At 43.2% G+C, this 27463-nt stretch overlaps 1 protein-coding gene across 3 annotated transcripts in view; it reads left to right on the top strand.

Annotated features, from left to right (window-relative positions):
* RNLS (renalase, FAD dependent amine oxidase) overlaps positions 1–27463 on the top strand; it is a 121738-nt gene that overhangs the window by 22805 nt on the left and 71470 nt on the right. The window contains exons 5-6 of one of the 3 annotated variants that reach the window (XM_070945362.1): positions 1488–1674; positions 3018–3158. The exons of the other annotated variants lie outside the window; for them this stretch is intronic. Of the exons in view, the coding sequence (XP_070801463.1) occupies positions 1488–1674; positions 3018–3158 (328 nt within the window). The remainder of the gene's footprint in view (positions 1–1487; positions 1675–3017; positions 3159–27463) is intronic. 3 annotated transcript variants of the gene reach the window in all.

A 27463-nucleotide genomic window follows, 5' to 3' on the forward strand; every position in this document is an offset into this window, starting at 1 on the left:
AAATTTGATAAGGACCGTTGGTGTGTGGCAGTATCCTCGGAAATCCGGAGCCGGGGCAGAACACTCTGGCTCAGCCAGTTGCAAGTGAAGTTGCCAGCACAGGATGCATGCCTACACCAAGATATCAACAAATTGGTGGCCGCCACCCAATTTTCCGCGGACGCAACCTTAAATGCGGCCAAATTTGCCTCCCGCACTCTCCTCCTCTGTCACCTTGTTGTGGCTCTGCAATTGGCAAGCGGATGCCAGATCAAAGTGGAGACTGGTGTCTGCCCCTTACAAGGGAGCTAGGCCCTTGATCCAATCTTGATTGAGAACAAAGACAAGAGGAAGGTTATGCCAGGCATGTTCTGACGGGCAGACCGCATGCCTTCCCCCTATTACCAAAGACCAGCATTCCAGGCCCCTGAGGTGGACAGCTCCGCTCATAAACACTTTGGGCCACAGAGACAGGATCGCCAACTGGAGAGGTCTGGCTTTCGCGACTGTAGGCAGGGTTTTCAGTCATGTCGGCCCTTTTGAGGAGGAGGAAGCCATCCATTCCGTAGATCTAAATGACTATCAGACCAACCCTCCCATTGGTGGCAGATTGGCTTTCTTTGCCCCCCAATGGAAGGAAACCACCACAGACAATTGGGTGCGCAATATGGTGAGGTTAGGCCTCTCTCTGGAGTTCCTCTCCACGCCACCGAATCACTTTGTATGGTACCCTGTCTCTAACAACATCAAAAAACAGGGTCTAATGGTCATGGCCATCCAACACTTGTTGGATATTCAGGCCATAGAGCCGGTCCCACAGGACCAAAGGAGACGGGGGTTTTATTCTATCCTGTTCACAGTTCCAAAGCCTTTTGGGGGGCGGGTGGAGAGCAATTCTGGACCTAAAACTTCTGAACACCCATTTGGTCTACAGGAAATTCAAGATTTGCTCCCTGCAGTCCATCTTGGAGGGCATATGGGGTGGGCGACTTCCTAGTCTCTATAGATCTCACGGAGGCCTCCCTTATGTGTCGATTCTGCCGGCACATCGTCAGTTCCTGAGATTTCACTACGGAACAAGTCACTATCAGTACCAGGCCTTACCCTTCAGGCTGGCTTCAGCCCCCTGGTGTTTTACCAAGATTCTGGCAGCACTGGCAGCTCACCTGAGATCCATTCTGGTCAGGCTTCAGTGCTACCTCGACAACATCCTCGTCCAGGCCTTGTCTCCATCACAAGCGGCAGGGGATGTACGTACGACAATTCAAATATTACAAGCCCATGGCTTCTCCATGAATTTCAAAAAGAGCCATCTGGCGCCAGCGACACGAATTCTGCATCTTGGGGCAGTGATCGACACCTCCCTGAGCGAGGTGTATCTGTCTCAAGAGCGCAGGGACAGCTTGACGGCTCTAGTAAATCAGGTGCAGGAGAGGCACATGGTGCCCGTGGCTCTGCTATCTCAACTGCTGGGGAAGATGGTTTCATGTGTTTCCATTGTTCCCTAGTCACAGCTGCACACCTGCCCCCTGCAGTGGCTCCTGCTTCCCTTCCAGCGGTCCGGGAGAAGCGACACATGGGTCGGGATTCCGGTGTTGTCATCAGTTTTTCGCTCACTTCAATGGTGGACGTGAAAGGATGGAGGTCCTGCTGGTGGCTCCTCACTGGCCCAGGCATCTGTGGTACATGGACCTGGTGAGTGTCTCGGTGTTGCAGCCCTGGAGGATCCCTCGGACAAAGGTTTCCCTCAGCCAGGGGTCCTGGCCCACCCGGAACCTCAGTGGCTCCAGTTGACCATCTGGCACTTGAGGGGAACATCTTGAGGGAGGACAAATATTCCTGCAGGGTCATACAGACTATTCAGGCCTCCAGGAGGCCATCAACTACCCGGATTTAACAATGCCATCTGGAAGGTGTTCGCCACTTGGTGCTTGACAAAGACCATTGACCCTATTGCGGATTCTGTGCCTCCAGGCCGGGCTGGATAGTGGTCTCTCACACAATACCATCCATAGGCAAGTGGCGGCCCTTTCCACAGTATTGACTGGCGGGGAGCCGGAGCTCCTTTCGCATCATCCGGTAATTCAACAATTCATTAGAGGGTTGGTTAACTTGCGTCCACCTGTGGTCCATAGATATCCCACTTGGTATCTGAGTACAGTATTGTCAGCACCTTTTGAGCCACTGAGTAATACTACTCTCCGTTATCTGACCCTTAAGGTCGTATTTCTAATAGCCATAACATCGGCCAGACGTATTTCGGAGCTAGCAGCCGTGTCAGTTAAAGACGACCTCTGCATATTCCATTCAGACAGAGTGGTTCTCCAGTTAGACCCCTCTTTCATTCCAAAGATTAACACCTGTTTCCATCGAGCCCAGGAGATTGTCTTACCTAACTTTTGTCCAGGGTCTTCCCATGCCTTGGAAAGACCATGGCATACATTAGATGTTCAGAGGGCGCTCCGAATCTACATCAGGAGGATGTAGATTCGGATAGGAAAATTGAGTCCCTCTTTGTATCTTTCCAGCCATCCTCCATAGCCTCTACAGTCACCCCATCGACAGTTGGCAAATGGTTAAGAGCCTGCATAGCCACAGCCTACGAGTCTAAGGCTCTGTCTTTACCTGGACGGGTAACGGCGCACTCAGCTAGGAGTGCAGCCACTATGGCAGCTTGGGCTACCCAAGCATCCATTGAGGAAATTTGCAGGGCAGCTACCTTGGCTTCTCCTTCACCTTTTATTAGGCACTATCAGTTAGACTCCTTTGCGTTGACTGACGCTGCCTTTGGGAGAACGGTCTTACAGAAGGTGCATTCCATGGGGGGGACTCCAGCCCAGACTTCTTCCTGCCCTTGAGACAGTAGGCTTTGGTAAATCTCATTCTTGGACCCTCCCACTATCACACTGGAGAAGAGACATTGGTCTTACCTGAGATGTTCCTTCTTTGTGGATAGTGGGAGGGTCCAAACCCACTCATACCAACTGAGTGGGCCAGAGTCAAGGTTGACTAATCCCGTGAAAAGACTTTATTCACAGCTACACCATCGTTGAAACTGGAGGCAGAGAGGCAGGCACCTGGGCATGGCTTCAAGTTTGCACTCAGTCTCTGGGCAGAAAGGACATCATAGAACCCATTCTTAGACCCTCCCCACTATCCACAGAGAAGGAACGTCTCAGGTAAGACCAACGTCCCTTCCATTTTGTCTTTTACCTTTAATCTTGCTTTTATCTTTTAATTTAAATTTAAAACTTAAATATAAAGGTTTATGTATTTTGTTTTATTATGTATGCTACCCAGAGTCATTATGTAAAATGGGCAGCTATACAAATTAGATAGATAGATAGATAGATAGATAGATAGATAGATAGATAGATAGATAGATAGATGATAGATAGATAGATAGATAGATAGATAGATAGATAGATAGATAAAAAAGAAAAGGAGGACATTTGCTTCAAATTCTTGCACTGAACCCCATTCCATGTACATTTTTTCTTTGAGTTTGATGGACATGGCCTTGGTCTGGGGAAAAGAATGACAAACTTTGGAAAGAACATCCCCACCTTGTCTCTTGAAGCCTGGTGTCACTGCCACTCCCATATTCTGTGAAATACAGCCTTTGCCTTGTAACAACACGAATGAGTGGCAAGCATTCCTTGATCAAAAGAGCTGCTCCTCATTGCTGAGTCAAGCTTTTCAAAAACCACCAGGTAATGTCCTTTTGTTCCCTGGTTCCAATTTTAGATGTACAATTCAAAGCCTTCCTGATACACACCACTTTGTCTGCTTTTCTTTTCTTTCATATTGAACAGGAAGTTTGCTGCACTATTTTTCACTGACAGCCCTGCCTTATCTCTGAGCGCAATTACATCGGCCTTTCTTTGCCTTTGGAAGCATAGTGCTGACTGACGCACTAGGAAGCTCTTTTTCAAAAGGGTTTCCCTATTACCCAGCCTGTTCCTGCAAGAAGCAGCATGCTGAGATTCTTGATTCTTTGCAGACAAAATGTAGCATGTTCCAAGGGAAATGACAAGGTGTAAGGTTTTCTTAAATATTGAACTTGCCAACTTTCACATCCACCAATCACTTCAAAATGACAATTCGGTTTGGCTTAGTTTCACTTCAAGTTCCCTTACTAGAGACAAATAATATTCAAACATAAACAGTTTTTTTCATTGTTCTAATGTTGTAATAATTGTGATAACAAGCACCCCAAAAAATCTATTAATTATGAGACATTTAAACAAATATCAAAATAAGATAAGAAACAGCAATATTGAACAGAATATTATAAACAATTCAAATAATTCATATGTCTTGAAATCTTTTTCTTCATTTTTGCTTTTGGTGCACTATGCAAATTACTTAATTACTGTTCTGTTCTCATTCTTTCATGTTTTTATTAACACAATTTTTTACTAAGTAAACATGAATTAAAATGTATATCTTTACTGTATAACTATGTATTACTGGATAACTAGATATAAGAAATACTTACAGGAACAGAATTAATAGAGCAGAAGACAGTCTAATCCCACATGTACCCACTTAATTTCTTTAATTTCTCTGGAAATCCTTTTCATCTCATCCCTACCCCCTAATAGAACTGAGTTTGATTTCCTTTCTATTTCAAAGCAGTGAGTTGGACTGATTATTAAAATACCAGATTCCTTAGTAAGAACAAGTGACAAGTTAATAAATTACTGAATTGTATTTTGTTAAATAAGATTGCTATTACTAATATTAATTAGTACTATTCTTTATCATCTTGCTGTAGGCAAATTTATGGTAACCATAATTGTTTGCATTTGGGGTCAGTGGAGATCTTCCATTCATGTCAAAATGGTTATTGAAAACCTGAAGCAATGTGTGCACAATAAAATTAAGTATTCTGGTTTGGATTAGAGAAGATTGACAACTGGATAGATTTATTGAGAATTGAAAAATTAGGACATAGTGCTCAGTAAGATTCTCTGCAGTTTCAGAACAGTTTCAGAATACTGCTTGCAAATGTGTTAAGTCTATCAATGGCAAATTTGATTTTTCTTTGCTAAGTTTATGTACAGGTAGTCCTTAGCTTACGACCACAATTGATCCCAAAATTGCTAAGTGAGACATTTGCTAAATGAGTTTTGTACCATTTTATGATTTTTCTTGCCACAGTTGTTAAGTGAATCATTGCAGTTGTTAAATTAGTAACCTGGTTGTTAAGTGAATCTGCCTTCCCCATTGACTTTGCTTGTCAGAAGGTCGTAAACGGTGATCACATGATTCCAGGACACTGCAAAGGTCATAACTATGAGTCAATTGCCAAGTGTCTGAATTTTGATCATCTGACCATGGGGATGCTGCAATGATCATAAGTGTGAAAAATGGTCATAAGTCACTTTTTCCAGTGAGGTTGTAACTGAACAGTCACTAAATGAACTGTTGTAAGTTGAGAACTACCTGTATTTTTTAAAAAAAACTGAATAGCCTGCAAGAACATTCATCAGGAGACTGATGAAATAAAAGTGGTAAAAAATTTCCTAGAGTCTGTTAGAAATCTAATATTTTTAGGTTTCTTTTACCTCAAATAAGGCTTCCAGTAAGACTAAAGTGTAAAGACTTTGTCTATCAGTTTTGTTTTAAAAATGCATCTGAAGATTTGGTTACACTTCTTTTTCTTTGGAAGCAACACAGTTGATATATAAATTACATAAACTCACTCATCTTATATAAAAATGCATCACTCATACTAGCAAGCTAACTAATGAGGAGTGAGAGATTATAACAAGTTTACTAAAAACCAAAAGGAGAATATCAGCATACATGGAAAAGCCCAGGTTTTACAGTTATGCAAGCAGAAAGGGTGAAAAGGAAACAGACACACCCATCCTCAAAGCAAGTCAACAAATTTAGGGCTGAACCTTATATTCTGCATAGATTATGGTGTTTAACTGAACCCACTTCCTTTTACAGGTAATAAGGCGAACTTCAAGATAGGAGGGAAGATAATGTTCAATTTGCCTCTTTTGTATGGCCACATGACAGAAGTGATTGGTAGAAGAGATACATGAAATATAATTTGGAAATGTAATACTGAAGCTTGCATCTGGCCCTTCCACCATACGCAACATTCTTTTAATTAAAAATGATAAATGTGAAGCTGTTGTAGTGCCAGCATCATTGCTATTTCCAAAAATTGCTCTGGGTCCCCAGAGGCATTCTATAACTATGGCAATTCTCCTGTGCGCTGCTTGGAGAGGCCAAGCATGGGTTCAATTCCATCTGATTGGTTAGAGACTGAGTTGTAATTTCTTTGCCATGCCTTTTCCGCCCAGCCGAGCTCCAGTTTTTAAACTCAGTCAGCCTAGAGAGACACAAAATAAGTTTCCCTGCAAATGAAATACAGAAAATTTAAAAAAACACAAGTTTGTGGAGATCAGAGGTTTAGCGAAGTATCACTGAAGTGCCACAGCAAGCGCGGCTTGTTATTCCATGCCGAGATCGGCCACGCAACCGAGGACATCGTCGCTCTGCCAAAGGGTGTGACAGAGTTAGCGGCTGGTTGCTTTCTTCAGCAGGCCACCCAGAAAACAAGGGCTCAGCGCCTTTCGAATGGACGGCGGAAAGACTGAGGTTTCAGTCTTACATGAGTGAGGGCGGCCGGATTTTGCGCTTAAAAACAGTGTTGCCAATTTTGTGCTAATTAAGTGATTGAGGCACTTGTGGCCGTGTTGTCAGTCTCGCGCCATTTCTGCCTCTACCTCTGCGACTATTGATATTGGCACTTTGGAACCATGTTGTCGGTTTCGCACCATTTTGGCTCTGCTACTGCTGCTGTATTACTTGCACTTGCAAACCGTGTTGTCGGTTCGGCGCCAAAATCCCAGCTGGGCCTTTGCAGGGATCACTTAGTGCCTCAGCCATCTTACCACATTGCCTTGAGGAATTTGTCCAGGTCAATATTTCAAAGGGGATTCTTCCCAGGATTGGGATTTGTCCAGATTTAGACCTTAGGGCAGCTACAAGATAGCAGGATCCAGCAGTCCAAAATAGTGGATTGCAGTATTTCTCACAGCAGCAATTCAGCTGACTCTTCCCCCAGACAGAGATCAAAGGCTTCTGATCCCAAGAGGGTAAGGTCAGTATCTAAAGGGCCCTCTACCAGATCTAAGGCTAAAACTTAGAGATCAGTATCATTAGCCTCTGAGAAAGATGCCATAAGGAGGCAAAAGGCCTTGGAAAAACATTTTGCAAAGGCACAGAAACAGGCAGAGGCAGCTAATGCTTCAGGAATCCCGGAATGGAGGCTTGCAATTCCATGGAAAAGGAATTATCCTCTCAGACCCTGCAGGAGGACCGGCTAAATTGGTCCCCTAATGTTATCATGGGGCTACAGGGCTTTCAGACAAGACCTTATGGGGAGGATTATGTTCCTCTATCCTGCGTGGCTACTTCAGAATTGGAGCCTATCTCAATTCTCAGACCTTCTGTTCCATCTGCCAAATTTATTACTACAGCAGCGGGGCTCCGCCCTGAGGAGAATCTGGGTCCTGGTATGTCTCATCACACAAACCATTTCACAGGGCATATATGCAGCTTTCCAACAAAGGGGTCGCACGGGCCCATTGTCATCGAGATCTTTCCATCTAGAGGCTCTGCAATCTCAGTTGCAACCCGATATTGGCTATATTCAGGACTCATTCCCCACTACCTTCCCAGTACAGCGATGTTTCGCTCGTGGACGAAGACGAAGTGGGTGACTATAAGTTATCAGAGGACAAGGGTGTCACCCCAGACAAGCCCGCATATACTGGGCTATTCCGTCCCAATTTGTTTAAGGCCTTATTGTTCAAAGCCAAAACTATGGCCAATATGGGGGTAGCAGGTGGACTAACAGATGACTCCTCAGATTTTCAGGACCAGCCTATTCATGGAACCAGTAACAGCGCAGGAGGTGATCCCTTTGCCTAAGTTTTTTGTCGATGTTATCCAGAGGCAGTGGAACCAGCCTGGGTCAATCCCAGCCCCTAGCGGGATGGACAGGAGGATGTATACTGCAGAGCAGGATCTAGAGGAACTCTTGAAGATCCCAACTGTGGACATTCCCCTGGCCACTCCAGCAACAGCAGCCATCCTTCCTTCTGACTCTGCAGAACTAAAGACGAAGGACAGGAAAGCAGAGCTTTTGGCCCGTAAGATGCATTAGCCGCTTGGGCTATTCGATCAGCCACGGTTGCATCCTTTTTTTACTAGGATATTGCTGATATGGCTGCATCAAATGCAGGCCAGAGCATCCCCTTAAGACCCCAGGCTATATCAGGATATTAGTAAATTGATGGCAGCAGCCAAGTACTCGGCAGATGCGACCCTCAACGCAGCTAAATTTGCCTCGAGGGCACTGGCATCCAATGTCACCTCCAGACGCCTTTTATGGCTTTGCCAATGGCAAGCCGATACAAAATCTAAATGGAGACTGGCATCCGCTCCATTCAAGGGAGGCAACCTTTTTGGGAAGTACTAGATCCGATCCTAGTCAAGGAAAGGACAAGAGAAAGGCTCTCCCCTACATTTACAGAAGGACAGAGAGAAGATCTACCCCTTTCTATAGAAGGCAGCCCATCTGGGGTTTAATGCCCCAACCTACCAGAGACTATATCCTCAAGATCACTCGCAAGGTAGAACACAATCGATCAATCACAATCCAGATGACCCTTTCAGGGAGCCAGTAGCTGCCCTTACCGTCGAACAAAGTTACTCCCAGTGAGGGATCCCCATTGGCAGCCGGTTAAAGATGTTTGCCAACCAATGGCAGAATACCACTACCGATGCTTGGGCATTACAGACAGTGAGGCTCGGGCTCACTCTAGAATTCTGCTCCAACCCACCAAAAAGATTCATTTGATGCCCTGTTCCCAGGGATGCCACCAAGAGAATTCTGATGGAAACCGAGTTCCAGCATCTGCTGGACATCAAGGCCATTGAGCCGGTGCCAGTGGAGCAGAGAGGTCTCAGTTTTTATTTGATCCTCTTTATGGTTCCCAAGAGCTCGGGGAGCGGGGGCAGAGAACCATTCTAAATTTGAAATGAAATGAAATCCCTGCATATCATCCTGGGTTGCATCAGACAGGGAGATCTTTTAACATCAATAGACTTTAAGGAGGCATACCTCCATGTACCCATCAGATCGTCCCACAGAAGGTTCCTCTGATTCTCCTATGCAGGACACCATTGGCAATACCGGGCGCTCCCCTTCGGCCTGTCTTCGCCCCCAAGAACCTTCACCAAACTGCTAGATGTGTTGGTGGCTCATCTTCGGGCGAGACCCATCAGACTGCAATGTTATCTGGACAACATTTTGATCCAGTCATCATCCACACTTCAGGTGGAGCAGGACCTTCAGATTACGGTCCAAATCCTCCAGAATCACGGTTTCTCCGTGAACTGGGAGAAAAGTCAAAGGATACCTCCACCAGTCTGATACATCTAGGAGCAGTGATCAATACCAAGACCTGTCAGGTCTTCCTTTCCCAGGAACGCCAATCCAGCATAAAAGCCATGGTTGATCAGGTCAGATCTCTCAGACAAGTGCCATTGATTCTTCTTTCCCAATTATTGGGAAAGATGATCTCATGCTTGGCCATCGTCCCTCGGGCGCGATTGCATGCATGGGCCCTACAATGTCTTCTTCTTTCAAGTCAAAGGTCAGGACTCAGCAATTCCAATGCACAAATCTGGGTTCCTCGGAGGGTGCTTCAATCCATGGACTGGTGGATGTCAGCAGCCATGGAGAAAAGCTGCCTATTCAAGAAACCCAACTGAATAGTCATAACATTGGATGTCAGCCTTTTCGGCTGGGGCGCTTATCTGCAATCCCAAGTGACCCAGGGTTGGTGATCCCCGGAGGAACAACAAAACAACATCAATTGGCTGGAACTAAAAGCAGTGCATCTGGCGTTATGCCAATTTCAAGAGACGTCAGGTCACCATATGTTATTGTTGACAGACAACGTAACAGCAAAAGCGCATGTGAACCGACAAGGAGGCACACGCTCCAAGGTCCTGATGCACGAAGCGGGGGAATTAGGCCTTTGGGCAGAGAGGCACCTACTTTCATTATGAGCAGAGCACATTTCCAGAGTCTCCAACATACAGGCGGACTGGTTGAGCAGAACAACCATCAACCAGTCCGAATGGCGCCTACACCCAGACCTATTTCACCAGCTATCGGAGAGATTCGGTCATCCAACTGTGGACTTATTTGGCAGCCTAACAAACACTCAACTTCCAAGGTTCTTTACCAGGTTCCAGACTCACGGGGCCGAGGAGACCTATGCCCTCCACTGTCCATGGCCTCTAGGACTGTTATATGCCTTCCCTCTGACCCTTCTCATTCCGAGGATCGTCAGGAAGATCTTGTATGAGAAGGCGGAAGTGTTGCTAGTGGCAGATCACTGGCCAAGGCGCTCATAGTTTGCGGACCTGGTGAATCTGTCCATCTCTCACCCATGGAGGATACCCCCACACAGGATCTCCTTCAGCAAGGGGGCCGTGAATTACCCGGACCCTCAGTGGCTCCAGTTCACCGTTTGGCACTTGAAAGGGAAATCCTGGAGAAGGGACATTTTTCTGGCAAAGTAATTTCAACTATTCAAGCTTCTCGACGTCCCTCAATCAACAGAACATAATGAAACTACATGGACATCCCTTTGTCGTTGGTGCGCCAAGGTGCAGCTAGTTCCCATGTTGGCGTCAGTCCCAAGGGTACTAGACTTCCTTCAGGAGGATTTGGATAAGGGATTGTCCACTAACACCTTCCTCAGGCAGGTGGCTGCTTTGGCTACGATCCTGAAAGGCGAGGGCATGTACCCACTCTCAGCATCCCAGGGTGTGTAGTTTTCTGAAAGGGGCATCCAATTTACAACACCCAACAGTTCATAGATACCCAACTTGGGATCTGTCACTGGTGTTGCAGGCACTCCCTTCTTCTCCTTTGGAGCCCTTAGGGGCTGCCAGTCTCAAACTTTTGACTTTCAAGGTTGCCTTTCTTATTGTGATCACTTTGGCAAGGCAAATCTCAGAATTGGCGGCTCTGTTGGTACGACAAGATTTGTGCATTTTTCATCCAAATAGGGTCATGTTACGCTTAAATCCAATATTCATGTCCAAGTTTAACACTTGGTTTCTTAGGGCCCAAGAGGTCATATTACCAGATTTTTGTCCAAATCCCAGAAATCCTTGCGATGGCACAAACTGGACATGCATAGAGCACTTCGTAAGTGCTCAACAGAACTGCCTCCTTCAGAAGGACGGAATCACTGTTCATTTCATTTCAGCCCAGATCTATGGGCAAGAAGGTGTCTCCATCCACCATTGGATGCAGGTTAAAGGTGTGCATAGTGTTGGCCTATGAACATCAGGCAAGGCCTGTTCCAGGCCGTATTACAGCTCACTCAACCAGTAGTTCAGCCACTATAGCCACTTGGGCTACGCAAGCTTTAATTCAGGAGATTTGCAGGGCAGCCACTTGGGCTTCCCCTTCACCATTTATCAGGAACTACAAATTGGACATGTTTGCCTCGGTGGAGGCAGCATTCAGAAGACGAGTATTATAGAGGATTCTTCCAGTTGAGGGGACCCTGGACCAGTCTGTTTCCTGCCCTAGGGAGATTTAGCTTGGGTATATCCCATGCTTGGACTCTCCAAGCAGCGCATAGGAGAAAGAATGTTGGACTTATCTGAATGTTCATTCTATGTGCACTGTGGGAGAGTCCAGCCCCACCCTGGTTTCATAGAGGTCCGGGGTCCAGGAGTGGCCAGTTTCATCATCTTGGCTACATCCTCTCCAGATCCATGTCTTCATTGAAAAACTGGAGCTCGGCCAGGTGGAAGAGGCGTGACCAAAGAAATTACAACTCAGTCTCTGGCCAATCAAACGGAATTGAACCCATGCTTGGACTCTCCCGCAGCACGTTAGGTAAGTTCAACTTTCTCCTATGCACTGCTTGAAGAGTCCAAGCATAGGATAAACAGATGGATAAACTGAGGAGCTAGGGCCGTGATGGCGAACCTATGGCACGCGGGCCAGAAGTGGTACGCAGAACCATTTTTCCGGGCACACGAGCTGTCGCCCAACTCACTTGCAGCTGCACATATGCACACGCCCAGCTAGTGTTCGAGCTTCCGGTGTGCATGTATGCAATTCAGGGGACCCAGCTGGTCTTCAAAGCTCTCCTGCGCATGAGCGCGCATTTGTGCATGCACATGAGAGTACTAGTGCACATATGTGCAGATGGCATTCATGTGTGCGCATTGCACACATGAAAACCATGCACATGCGCAGATGGTGCGATTGCACGCACAGCACATGCACGAAAGCTGTGTGCATGTGCAGATGGTGTGTTTGCGTGCATAGCGCATGGTGGGGGCTTGCACAAAGCCGTGCGCATGCATAGATGGTGCGATTGTGCATCCAGCACATGCAGTGCATGCAGTGCATGTGTGAACGCTGCATATGCATAGATGATGTGTTTATGCGCACAGGACGTGGTGGGGGCTTGGGCAAAAGCTCTGGGCATGCACAGATGGTGCAGTTGCGCACGTAGCGCATGGGGGAAGAGCCGCGTGTTAGCACGGATGGCATGCAAAGCACGGACCTGTTCAGCACTCAGTAAGTAAAAAGTTTGCCACCACTGTACAAAATTCACTTAACAACTGTCTCACTTAGCAACATAAATTTTGGGCTCAGTTGTGGTTGTAAGTCAAGGACTACCTGTAATTAGGTTGTTTTGCAACTGGTTTTATCTATGTATGAAAATTGCCTCAAGCTTTTTGAGAAATGGATTGTCTATAAATGATTATATAAATCAAATAAAAATAAATTAAAGTAGATGTGAAAATGTGAAGCTACCGTATGCAGAAGACTATGTTGAGATGTAAAGAAAGAAAAGCCGTGGGAATCAATAGATGTCATAGTATGCAGTGCATAGTGATAGTTAAAATTGAATGAACACTGTATTTTTTTATTTTTGAACAGGTATAGTAAGGTTCAACCACTGCTTAACTCTTTAGAAGTGTTTCAAGCCTATGGATTCCACCCTTCAGATTAAGACTGGAATTTGTAGTCTTCCAAATGGGATTGAACAAAAGATGTCAGGAAGAATAAATACAAAACATTTTGTGGTTCTCCGCTCCTGACCAATGATACAAAAAGTATTTTTGAGAGGATTCTGTTTTCATTATATATTGAAATACTGCCTTGAGCAACGTGTAACTAGGTTTATTGTGTGAGTTGCTTCTGAAGTCTTTGTCGTTCATTTTCACAAAGTAGGTCTTCATTCAGCATTGTTTTAAACCAAGCCCACCCACAGTGGAGAGAAGTAAATAAAGCATTAAAATAAGAAACGTTCAGGATGCTGAAGAGAAGAAGTGTACACTGTTTACTTTGGAAATCAGAAGACTGAAAATAGTTGTGAGGCAAAGGAAGCAAGACATTAGGGAAACTGGTGGTTTAAACATCTCAGCTCCATGGAGGTTTGTTGGTTGGCCTCCTTGAAAGATCTTGATGTGCAGGCAGTTTTTGCTAACACCCTCAAGTGCTGTAAAATGGGAAAAAATCATTCCAAACCATTCAGGGAATATGATTGTAGTCCTTAAATATGATTGAATGTCTATAAATAGACTCAGTGTCCTAATTTTGAACTTTTTCTGTCAGCTCCGTAGTAATGAAATATTCATTATCTTTTGAAGTTTACATCGGACTGTACTTCAAAAACTATCAACACATCAAATTATAATATATAAATGCATTTTTTTAAAAAAAATCTAATAGCTGTAAACCATTATGGGATGCAGTCTTTTTTCTTTTTTCACTTTTTTGTCAATGCCGATGTTAGCAGTTCATGCAGCAGAGCTAAAACTATTTTCATAAAAGCTATAGAACACTGTAAATTATGTGCTCCAGTTAAAGAGAGAAATTGAGTTTCTGGGTATGAAAGTAGAGATCCGCATGTACAAAGTAATATGAAAGAATATGAGTATTAAAAATGCTACGACTCATATTCTTCCTTTTATTATAATGGATGGATTTTAATATGGATCAGTTCTTTGATTTTTAATGCTTCAGATCTTCCCTGGAGATAGTTAAATCAAGAACATCTCTGGTACGCATTGCAGAATATCTTCTGTATCAAGCAGTAGGGTATGAAATATTTAGACCAGTTGGAGAATTTGTCATTCTTTATATCTTGTATTGCACATCATCATCATCATCATCATCTTATCATCATTGTCTGTGCTAACAAGACTTCACAAAAGTTGGAGCCCAATAATAACTTGAGAGAAAATACCGGCCACCTATTCTCATATACGTTAAAAAAATAACTTAGAACTCTCTTCACCCTAGCGGCTTCATTTCTTTATTTGTTATTTATGTATTAGATTTTTATCCCACCTTTATTACTTTATATATAACTCAAGGCCATGAACATACATACATAAAACTCCTACCTCCTCCTACATCATGCAAGTGACCGTTCAGTACCAGGGTGCATTGAGTCATTCCTAGGTAAATCTAATGAGGATATTACACAAAAGAGATACAGAGGTTTCCATGCCTGAATTGTAATAAATTATTCGACAGTTCTCTTCTTATTTCATTATGTTTAAATCAAGTTTGACTTATTACATAATATGGTCCATTCTTGCATTGTAGTAGATTTAAGCAATGACACCGTTTGAGCTTAGGCCACACTTTGACTTCTGTGGTGACAGGGTCATCATGGTAAGTTTTATACATGAGGCTTTATATCTGGAACTTATCAAATCTGACAATATATTTTGTTTTATTTAATTTGTGGATTTGTTTCAAGTAATGAAACAGCAAAATCTCAGACTTGATTCAGAACATGCTACAATAATATTCTGTAAATGAGGTTGCCTTTTGATGACCAATCTAGAATTTTAGTCCAACTTTATATTGCCATACTATATGGTGCTGGTATCCAACACACTGGTAGTGTAGCAATAGTATAAGTATTATAATGCTAGAATTCTTTCCCAATCTTTTGGACATTTATTTAGGATTAACCGCTTGGAACAGGCCATTCTCCAGTGTAATGAATAGAGAATCCAAGGAATGGGTTATCTTTGCCTTTCTGCCCGGAGACTGAGTCTATCAATCTTCTGGCCACGCCTCCTTTGCCTGTATGTCCTCCCAGTTTTGACTCAGTCTTCATCCAGCAGAGACGCTTGAGCAGAAATAGCTTCAACATAACTGAAAAATTCATTGGATTCTCAAATGAGGCAACAGTCTGACAAACAGAATCGCATCAGCACTCGCTACAAAGCGATTCGTGTTGCTGACTTCCTGGTCCGGCGCCAAGCCACCTCACTGGCTCAAACAACAGCCGAGGTCCCTGCCATTCCCGAGCTTAAGTGGAGGGGGGCTGTATATCTCACACCGGCTCAGAGGCAACAGAGCTGAGGCCCCTGGCACCGTTCTGCGCCACAGCAGAGGGGACTTAGTCACTTCCCAGCTCAGTCTGGGCATACTGAAAGCAGCAAAGTGCACCAGTGCAATTCAAACCACGGCAGAAGAGTTCTCTTAGAACAAGCCTGCCTCCAAAAACAGATGCCTGGGACTGGCAAATGGCAGCTTCCGAGCCAACAGCCAGCCAGGAGGCACAGGGCATGAGCAGAGAAGACAGGGGTTTCCCTGTCAAGTCCCAAATGAGCAGGCAAGGCTCCTCAGGCACAAAAACGGCTGTTAAAGGAGCGGCAGGCCAAATTTGGGCAAAAGCCTTATCAAATAGAAAGACCTCTAAGGCTGAAGAGAAGGATGCCAGAAGGCCATAGAAAGAGAGATGGCCATGGCAGAGAGAGCTGCAAAGCGCCAGGGACTGGCAGCTCCCCCAGGGGAGAAACTGTCACTATCCGCCCTTTTGAAATGCAACCATTGGAACCTTGCAATGAGGCAAGGCAATTACAATCTCTGTTACCAAGCCTGGTCACCAGATGGCGCCAGAGAGCAAGCCTCTCAACCTTAAGGATAATATCAGATAAGGATGAGGCTTTTTCTGCTCTGATATCTAATCTGCCTGGAGCAGAGAGAGGTGGCCAAATCCCTCCTAAGAGGGCAAAGTCTGCGCAAGAGGCAACATTTACTCCCACAGCAGCGGGTCTCCACCCAAGGGAAGATAAAGGGCTCGAAATGTCTGAGCAATTGAGAACGCTCTTTTCTCAGGCCATAGTGCATGGAATTGCTACAAGCCTGCAGCAAGGACTCAAGACTACCTCGCTGCCTTCTGACATACCCCTTTATCAGGCCCAACAATTTACACCCTTGGCACAAAGAGACTGGATAGACTTCCAAGGACCACCTTCTCAGGCTCCATCCATCCAGAGCAGGGACTCACTATCCGGTGATGAAGATCAAAAGGATCTAGCCTCATCAGAGGATGAGGGGATGAGCCCGGACCCTCCACCCTTTGAAGGGCTTTTTTGCCCTGCCCTCTTTAAATCCCTGCTACACGAGGCAAAGACAACAGCCAACTTAGGGGCTGACACAGTGACACTAGAGTCAACTTTGGGCCTGATGCACCCGAGTGACACACTCTTTTCAGAGCCAGCTATTGAAAGTGAGGAAAGCCTCTCACTAAAACTGTTCCTGGATGTGGTCCAGAGACAATGGGCCAATCCAGGGTCATACTCTCCTCCAACTGGGAGTGAGAAAAAGTTCTACAATGTGGCCCTAGAGATCTCTGAGGCCCTGCAACCACAAGCAGTGGACGGTCCGGTTGTGGCTCTAATGTCCTCCACCATACTACCCACCGACACAGCTGACAACCTCAAAGCAGAGGATAAAAAGGCAGAACTGATCCTTTGTAGGGCACACCAGGCGGCTGCCTGGGTGGTCAAAGCCTCAACTGCCACCTCCTTTTTTAATAGAACCTCTTTGCTCTGCAAGCGAGTGTTCCACCTGATGACGTCAGATCCCATCAGTATATCAACAAGCTGGTGGCGGCTGCCAAATTCTCGCTGATGCCACCCTAAACGCCACCATGTTTGCCTCTAGGGCCATTGCCTCCTCAGTCACAGTCCACCACCTGCTATGGCTTCGCCACTGACAGGCGGACACGAGATACAAGTGGAAGCTGGCCTCTGCTCCCTTCAAGGGTAGCACACTGTTTGGGGAGGCCCCATCTTGGGTGAAACTTAAGGACAGGATAAAGGCCCTGCCTTCTCTCTGCAGGCGAGTCAACCACCATCCCTTGCCCTAATTTTGGAGGCACTCCTTTTGGCCTCCAGACATGGGGTTCGACACCCAACCCCAGAGGGCCTATGTCAGTAGACAGTATAGATAACCGGACAAACCCAGATTCCGAAACTGGCAACAATTCAAAGGCAAGCGGCCATTTCGTGGCATAGGTTTCGCCGCTCCAGATGACTGCAGGTCCAATCCTACCATCGGTGGTCACCTAAGCCTCTTTGCCCATCAATGGGAGGCAAATACGACAGACACCTGGGTCCTAAATATGGTGAGGCTTGGTCTCCCTCTCGAGTCCCCATGCACATCCAATGCTACCTGGACAATATACTGATTCAGTCCTCCTCTTGTCTCAAGTTCAATCCTTTATTTGCTTGTATCTAATGGATAGAATCTTGCCAAACTAAAGCTATAACCTTCTAACCTACTAAATATACTGTATCCTGAGAGCTTCTAGGGTCTGGCTACATTAAACCTGTTCTCCCCCTGCCCCATCCAACTGAGGTCTATCTCTGAGAAAGCCAACATTCTTCCTTACTGCTTCTCCAGGTGTGCCTTCCATCACATCAATAACCACTAAAGTTATAATGCATACAGTAATTTATCTAGAAATATGATATAACGCACAAAGCCTAACTATTAAATGTATTTTTTTCCAAATGTAACATGGAAGTAATGACACCTAACAACAGAATTTTAGGTCCCTTCTACATCAGGATTTAGCATGAATTGAAAAACATATGTGGGTTTTTTCATTCAAAATAACCCAAATCCTTCTTTTTACAATGGTGAAGCTGTATTGAGGTTGCTTGAGTCCATTTCTATGTTAGAGGAGTTTTGTGTCTCCCATTGGCTGAATCTTTAAAAGGAATCCTGGCTTAGTTTAATATGGGCGGACAACAGTTCTGTCAGTTTCCTGCTTCTGTTTCTCAGGATACCAACAAATGTGAAAAGTGCCAGGCTGCTGAGATTTTAAAAAGTTTGTTCTTAAAGTGAACTGGAATAGAAAGAGTTGTGACATAGAAATCCACAAGTGTCCTTCCAATGAGCTCCATGACTTAATCACTAAAAAGCATGCATTCCAGGTAAAAAATATTGCTCCATGTTGGCTGCAAGTGCAGCCTTCAACCATGATTATAGTTGGTGAGAAAAGGTGTCATGAATCTTTCCACAAGAAACCTTCACAATTGTCCATAGGACATTCAATAAAGGAATAATTGTTTAGTTAAATATCTCATTACAGATGCTGAGATGAATGCACACAATGCATACTGAAAAATAATGGATAGTTTAATTAATTTACTTTTTTATATGGAAGAATTTGTTTGTTTATTTTATATGAAAGGATTTGTTTGTTTCTACTTACTTTTCACTGACAATAGGTTGGGCAGGGCACTAATTTACTCAGGCTTTTTATTTATCAACTTGAGGGAGAGCATTGATTGGTTCATTCAGAGGTCAACATGAGTGAAAATTCAAGCTTGAGAAGTTGAAGTGGTGTTATATGGAATTGTCCTTATTGAAAAGAATTGAATACAGATTTAGAAGAGATTCATAGAAAGTAATTAATGATGCTAACAAAATAGTATTGATTTCAGTGGGTTCCAACCAAGTGTAATTACATTTGTAGCCAATTGTTTACAGTTTCCTTTCACTTAGACCTTTAAAATTGATCCCAGTAGCTGTATTTTTGCCAGTTACTGATTTAGAAATTGCTGAGTAAATTCTTACGACTTTTCAAATAACGGAAATCAAAATCCTATTGTTTAAATAGCTTTTGTAGTTTATTTAGTATGTAGTCATAACATAATGTATCATTTTAATCCAAACAATTACAAAACTCTTTTTAAAAAAACAAAAAGTATTGGAAGTAGCTTTAATTATTAAGTAATGTGTAGCTTGTTTGTGTACATGTATACTTAAAAAGAATTTCTATTTATTTGAGTGAGGTATCTTTTAAGAACAAACACATAGATTGTAGCATAGCTTAATTTAACTTTTTTTCTTCATGTTATGTACTATTATGAATGCATAATTGATATACATTTCTATAATTTCTAGGTTGTAAAGTGTTCTTGAGAATTATCCTATTCCTGTAGATATAAATGAAGTTAATAAATAATAGAGTAACTAACAGAAGAATGCCACTCTACAAAACTAAAATCTATATAGAAGTTGTCATAAATCATAATTGTCCAAAATCTTGTTAATATCTGGTAAATGATTCAACCTGTATCATTATTAGCAGCAGCCAAATTATATTACTTAAAATTTTCTAAGAATTTGACTGGTTCCTTTTAAGCTAAATTTTTCCAACCTAAGCTTTCTATATTTGCTGCTAGCTATTGGCCAGCCTATCTGAGAATGTAGGAGTTTTAGTTCAGTGTATCCAGTTTGCACCAGATTGAAGAAGGAGGGATTATAAGAATATATCTAGCTGTCACATGTTTCTAACCTCCCTCTTAAGATAGTTGCTAACATCTTTAGCATTTTTGCTTTTCTTTTCTATTGTTTTCACTTTGCTTTTTATTTTATACCCGGTTCTATTTTTGCTATCCATGGAGAAACTATTATTAGAGATTATCATTATTTCATAGGCTTCTCCATCCATTTGTATATGACCTATGCTAGTCCATACAGCTCAGAATACTGCAAGAAAGCAGAATAATTGGTCCTCCAAAGTGTTGCTGAATTATCTTTTCTCCATATTAGTTGGAAACAGCAGTCAGGAATGGGTTAACTCCGTCTGTCTTTAGCTGGATTGAGTGCAATTTGTTAAACTACGCCTCTTCCTTTACCTCCCAGCTTTAGACTCAGTCTAGTTAGGACAAGATGTGTTTTTTCAAGCTAATCCTTCCTGATTACCTCTTTCCAACTGTTAGGAGAATCAGATTTAACTTCTTTTGCATTCCAGCGTGTAGAGCTTTTTGCCTGCAATCGCTGAGGGCCACAGAGGTGGCAGAGGATTGTCAGCTGGCAGATCCATCTGGGCAGCGCTCACGAGCATCACTCTGAACCGCTGACCCAGGGGTTTCTCTGAGAACCCTTTCATCAGCTGGGCGATCGAGCTGTGGGATTGCAGTGGAGGTGACGGCAGCGTGCACAAGCCTCGATCCGCAGCACAAGCCTTGAGCACAACGATCAATTCTGTGTTAATTACAAGCTCGCTGGGGAGCCTACAGCTTGCGAACCAGTGGGATGAGGCAATCAGCCTCCCGTGTTTTGCACCTCGTTCCCTCCAGCACAGGGCAGTGCTCATGAGCCTGGCTCCGAACCGCTGGCCCTAGAGAACCACAGCTGGGTATTGTCAATCGCAGTCAGGTGGACGGTGAGTAAAGTGGGATCGGGGAAACCATCCAATGCTTGGGAGGCTGCATTAGCAGCAAGGCCTTTTAGGCCGGTCTGCTTTCCTAGATTCAAAATGGTGTCCGCCAGATCAGGACGCAAAACCCACATAGCAGGAAGCCCAGCACACATGCGCTCAGAAGGGGAGCATGAGGAGGGCCTTCAGAGCCTATGCCTTTTAAACCAAGGGTTCATAAATCCTCCAGTAAAACTCACAGGCAGCCTTCCAAGGCTGAAGAGAGAAGGCACAAGGCCATAGAGAGACATATTAAGAAGGCTCAACAAGAAGCGGAAAAAGAAGCCAAGAGATCCAGACTTTGGACCAGGCTTCCTCCCTTGCTGCACCCTCAATCCTCCCACAGCAGGATGAGCCCCTAAAAGGGACATCAGCTGCAGTTTGGTCTCTGGATGGAGCCATGGAGCTGGCCCTTGAGCTCCCTGCCACAGGGATTTGCTGTTTGGCGCTGCACCAGAGCCTGAAGTTATTTGGGAACAGCCTGTAAAACAGGGGACCTCATCTGCTGAGGCGACCTTTACCCCGATGGCCACAGGCTCAGGGGAGAATATTGAGGCTCAGATTCCGGCTTCTATGGGGGCCTTAATCTCTGAAGCCATAAGGCGAGGCATTGCAGAGGCCTACAATGAAGGGTAGAGTCAGTGGTCTCTGATTTTCCCAGGGCCCAGGATTATGAGCAACATCTGGACTATTGCCACCCACCCTCCAATCAGGCTTCTCTCTCAGGTGAAGAGATGCAATGAGATTATGACTTGTCTGACGATGAAGGCCTTCTGCTGGACCAGCCAGCCTTCCTCGGGTTATTTCGGCCTCAGATGTTCAAATTATTGCTCCACAAGGCCAAGACCTCTACCGGGCTGGGCTTCAACCAGGATCTTCCAGGGGTGAGGGCGGAATTTATTTAAAACCGGCACTGTTCCTACTGGGTATCCTACCAGAGAAAATTAGTAAAGAAAATGTATATTTGATTATTCATATAATAACTGTAACGAGGATAGTATTTTCACAAAAATGAAAAGTAGAAAAAAATCCCGTTGGAAGGGGAAGTAATTAAAAAAAAAATTAGACTGTGTAGAAATGAATAGATTTAACCTTGATGATTAAAGAGAGAGAAGATATGGAATATTTTAAGATATAGGGAAAATTTTATGATTGGATAGAAAAGAGAAATATATAAAGATTTTGATAACGAAATAGGAGAATATTATATTAAATGTATTGTATTTGGGGGGAAATATTGTAATAGAGAAATGGAAATTATAAGGGAAGAAATGAAGATAGGAGGAGTAATTAAAAAGAAGAAGTTACTGAAGAAACACCAAGATGGCACACAGAAGGAATGATGTTTGTTTAGTAAAAAAAATAAAAATAAAAATAGATTTTTTTAAAAAAAATATCCTTCCAACCTGCCACTTTGGGGTGCAAGGTCACATCATCTACCTTGGGAAGATGGATTAGACCGTGCATCGCTATGGCTTGTGAGTCACATGCCTTGCCAGTCCCTAGACACATCACAGCCCATTCTACCTGGAGTGTGGCCACCTCGGCTGCTTGGGCTACGCAAGGCTCTCTAGAGGAGGTATGCCGGGCTGCTACTTGGGCATCCCCATCCACATTTATCCCCCACTATAAGCTCTATACTTACGCCTCGGCAGAGGTGGCTTTTGACAGGCGGGTACTTCAGAGAGTCATCACGGGGCAGGGAGAACAGGACCAGACAACACCCTCCCAATAGGACAGCCAGCTTTAGTATGTCCCATTCCTGACTGCTGTTTCCAACTGTTATGGAGAAGAGGCATTGGTCCTACCTGAGACATTCCTTCTTGGCACGTTGGAAACAGCAGTCAGCCCTATCCGGTTTGGTGTCCAATCATGGGGGATCAGGGAGGAATGTTTGTGTTTTATTCACAGATTTACACGTCAGTCTGCATCGATACTGTCATCAAAAACTGGGAGGCAACAGGAAGTAGTGTGGTTTAACAAATTGCAGACTCAGTCCTGCTAAAGACAGATGGAGTTAACCCATTTCCATGCCGAGATGGAGCGTCTCAGGTAGGACCAATGCCCCTTCCAGCAACTTCAATCAGTGTAACCAACTGAGGGGTCTAGGAGCCATAACAGCTAGAAATCCAGGTGTTGTAATAACACCTGCAAGTTCCTCATCTTTGATGCCATTTGAACAATGACTTTCCAGAGTTCAGTCAGCAAATTGTTCAATCAATATTTTGTATGCAAATTAGGTTAACTAATATTAAAAACTAGATGATTGTTTTATTCCAGATGTTGCAGCAATTATCAACCTGGCTGATCCATTTTGCAACTTCTGTACAACTATTTTTACTTATTCGAATTTATCGTTCTCCTAACTCCAATATATTTTTTCAGCAGTGGCTCCTTACAGAATATGTTGTAAGTAGCTAAGAATTAATGCCACTGCAACTAAAATGATGAATCATATCTATCCATTTGAGGCACCTTTTTTTTTTTTCTTCTGCAAGAATTCTCCTTTTGGTGTATTTCCATTCATTAGCATCGACTGAAATACAGTACATTATTTCTTGTTGCAGTTTCAACATGAGCGAGTATTTCTACAATTTTCTTTTGGAATATGTCACCTCTCAACATTTAGGAGCATTTGCAAAACACAGTTTTTGGACAACAAAATACATTAAACAGTGTGGCATTTTTTTTGTTTAATTCATTAGTGTTGGAATTTGGGGGGGGGAGGCGTTCTTTGCACCGGTTGCTGTGGTTTTAGCTCATGTGATACTTTTGTCATATGCAATTTTTAAAGAAAATACTGCACCTGCACCTCTAAATATGATCTGCCACAAGCCACCTGTTAAAGGGAGATAGACCTTTACCTTGATCAGGGTAAAGCAATAGACGCAATTTACATAGACCTATGCAAAGCCTTTGACTCAGTAGTACAAAACAAACTACTGTTAAAACTAAGCTCTTACAGCATTTCCAGATCCCTACACAAGTGGATAGCTGTCTCCCTGTCAAACAGGCAACAAGTAGTCAAAATAAGGAATGCCCTATCAAACCCTGCACCAGTTAATAGTGGTGTCCCCCAAGGCAGCGTTTTAGGACCCACTCTCTTTCTAATTTACATAATTGACCTTTGCGATCATATTATAAACAGCTGCGTCCTCTTCGCTGATGACGTAAAACTATTTAACATCACCAACAATACTGCTGCCCTACAAAGCGACCTTGTCTATGTGTCAAAATGGTTGAATAATTGGCAACTTCAAATCTCAACCAACAAATGCTCTGTCTTACACATTGGCAACAAAAATCAGAATACCAAATACAAGCTGGACGGATACGACCTCATAGATGACCCTCACTCTGTTAAGGACCTAAGAATACTCATCTCAAACTATCTAAGCCCCAGAGCTCACTGTAACATCATTGCCAAAAAGGCATTAAGAATTGTTAACCTAATTTTGTGAAGCTTCTTCTCTGGTAACATTGTACTGCAAACTAGGGCATACAAAACCTTTGCCAGACCAATTATCGAATAGAGGTTGTCTGCCTGGAATTCGCACTGTATATTGGACATTAATACAATTGAGCGAGTCCAGAGCTATTTCACAAAAAGAGTACTCCACTCCTGTGCTCACAATAGAATACCTTATGTCACCAGGTTTGAAATTTTGGACTTGGACAACCTAGAACTACCTACGGTCTGATCTAAGCGTAGTACACAAAATTGTCTGCTACAACATCCTACCTGTCAGTGACTACTTCAGCTTCAACCGCAATAATACACGGGCAAATAATAGATACAAATTCAAGGTAAACCACTCCAAATTTGATTGCAGAAAATACAACTTCAGCAACAGAGTGGTCAATGCCTGAATGCACTACCTGACTCTGTTGTTACATCCTCAAACCCCCAAAACCTTAACCTTAAATTTTCTACCATGGACCTCGCCCCATTCCTAAGAGGTCTGTAAGGTGTGCATAAGCGTACCATCGTGCCTACCATCCCTGACCTACTGTCCCTATTTATTCATACTCATTTCCTGTCTTCATGTCCATGTTTATACTTATACCTGTTTTCTTGTACATGTTTGACAAACTAACTAAATAAATAAATAAAATAAATAGATCTGGGAACGTAGTGTTTTAGTTATTTGCATCATGGCTAGTTATACAGTATATCGTTTTAACAAAATAGAAAATGAGAGAGCTTGTTTTATTTATTTTAAGAAAGTCAAATATGAAATTATTTACAAGTTTTTATTCAATATTATTCCCTACATCAATTCAGTAAAAAAAAAAAATAGCCAGGCAAAAATGTGGATTTCTAAAACCCAGAGATGAGAAATATATTATTATAGAACATAGAGTAGGTTGCGAGCACTTTTGGACAGGAGGAAAGATAATGGTTGGATTGTGTAGCAGGCCAAGCCATAAGGTAGGTTGGTTTTGTCTTAGTGTGTAAATTCAGCTGTGATAGCTTGTAAACCATAGATATCCTTCTAGTCAAATCTTTATCAGTATATAATCTGGGAATCTGAAGGTTGCTAAATATGTTGTAGCAGCCTATAATTTGGCAGTTACAATCTGGGAGGCTCTACTAACATCCAGGGGACACTCTCTTGAGGATGAGTAGATGTGAGGCCTTTTAGCTAAAGTTGGTCTCTAAGGATTAGTGGAGTTCTCAATGCTGATTGTTCTCAGGGACTTCAGCTTGCCTACCTGCCTTGGCATAGGGTGTGGAGGCATCTCAGGATATCACAGTGGCCAACATTTGTCCCAGATCATATAGGGTTCAACACATTTTGGAGGCCACACATCAGATCAGTGTTTTGTGTCAGGGCCACTGCAATGTGATTTAAAGCTTGAGAGACTATCCGTCCCTTGTCATGGTCAGATCACAATACAGACCTTTCAGAGAAGGGGGTCTGTTGAGCAGAGCTGTGGAGTCGGGAGATAAATGTTCCGACTCCGACTCCTCAGTTTTTTGTACTTCCGACTCCGACTCCGACTCCGACTCCCCGACTCCGACTCCTCTGTATTAATATGCGAATGTATTTTATACATTCCTTGAAGGAAAGAAAGGCAACATACATGTCATTACCACAGGACTACTGGCTGGGAAGCCAACAGTCTACTGTATTGAACAGTTTAAGCAAAAGACAAACACAATGAAAACAACAAAGTTTTATTAATTTTTTTTTATTAATTTAATTAATCAAGTTGCTGGATAGTAGCAGCAGGCATAAACATCAGGAACAGGAACTTTACCAGTTCAAAAATACAAACCACATTATTTGGTTGTTTTAGAACAAAAACAAAGCTTATCTATATGAACCAAAAACAAAATCTGTAAAACCTAGAAATGGTTTATATTAATCTTGAAATGTAGTTATAGGCTTAGCAAATGCAAATCAATTCAATGTAGAGTTCTAAGGAAGAGAATTGCCTCTGCCAGATCCTCTTTCATAGAGGCTCTTAAGTCAGACTTTATTATTTTTAGGGCTGAAAATAATCTTTCGACACTGACTTGGGTGGGTGGCATTGCAGTAACTATTCTGGCCACATCACTAACGATCTCTGGATAAACAAGGATGGCTTCTTCAACAGTAAGTTTTGATGAGCGATCATACTTTTCAACTTCTTTTAGTGCTTTATAAAACTCCTGTTGGAATTTTTTTATTTGGACATTTACTGGTTCTGTAACGCTTATGCGACGTCGCTTTCCTTTAGCAACTTCCATTTTGTCTAAGAAGGAATCAAAGTCTAATTCTTCGTTTGAAGAAGATGATTCTGAGTTACCACTATTGCTTAAAAGAACTCCATCCTCCTGTGGAGGTATTTCAGGTCGTAATCCCTTCATGCGAACTGCTACATCATAGAGGGCCTTTTTCCCAGTAGCAATCTGTTTACTGTTCAATAAAAGTCGGCTCATTGGGTCGACATAAATAGCCGCTAACAAGATTTCATTTTCCAGCAAAAGACTCTCTCTTTTCATCATTGATGATGCAATGCCCTCAGCTATTAACCCTCCATTTTTGTTCAGGCGATATAACAGGCTCTTCCATTCCAAGAGGAATTTACCCGGGGTTAGATCATCACATTGCAACCTCTTGGTGACAGTGAAGGGGTGAGAAAGAAGGTTCTCCAGCTCTTTTGTTTGTGTCCACTGGCTTGCAGTTAATGCAAGATTTTCATTGTCCATTTCTTCTATGAAGTCTTTAAGTTCAAGCAAACGCTTCACCATTAAATAAGTGCTTCCCCAGCGAGTTGTTTGATCCAAAATGGCTCCTTTTCCTGCACGTCTTTTCAAAATTGCATCTGTTTTTGGGGCCCTGGCTGCAACAGTTACTTGCCGTAATTTGCCAATTAATGTAGCTGCATGGCGATCTTTTAATCCATCTCTTATGGCAAGTTGCAGTGTATGAACAGCACATCGCATATGATGAATAGTAGCAAGCTTCAATGCTTCTTCAACAAAGTTGTCTAAAAAAATGTCAGCATTCTCTTCAGTTTCTAAACTTTCTCTAATACTTGCAGAGCTGTCTTCCTCTAAGTCTAATATCTGTTTGATACCTTCTTCATCTGCCTTCATCTTCTCAATTGTGCTCAACATGTTAGAAGCGTTATCTGTCACAACACATAAAATCTGTTCCTTTTTAATTTCAAAATCTTCTAGAACACCCTCCACTAACTTCTGAAGGTAATCACTGGTGTGATGTGCCTGAGTGTCCTTTACTCCGAGGGTCCGTGTTATTGTTTTGTTATTTTCATCCACAAATCTAACATTAATAGCGAAATAATTGACTCTGTGACGTGTGCATGCATCCATTTTAAGGAAGACAAAACGTCCTTTCATAACTTTATGTTAGCAG

This window comes from Pituophis catenifer, unplaced genomic scaffold (assembly GCF_029215685.1).
Source record: "Pituophis catenifer annectens isolate HBS135680 unplaced genomic scaffold, rPitCat1.0.hap2 SCAF_6, whole genome shotgun sequence".
In the NCBI taxonomy this organism is placed as follows: Eukaryota; Metazoa; Chordata; class Lepidosauria; order Squamata; family Colubridae; genus Pituophis; species Pituophis catenifer.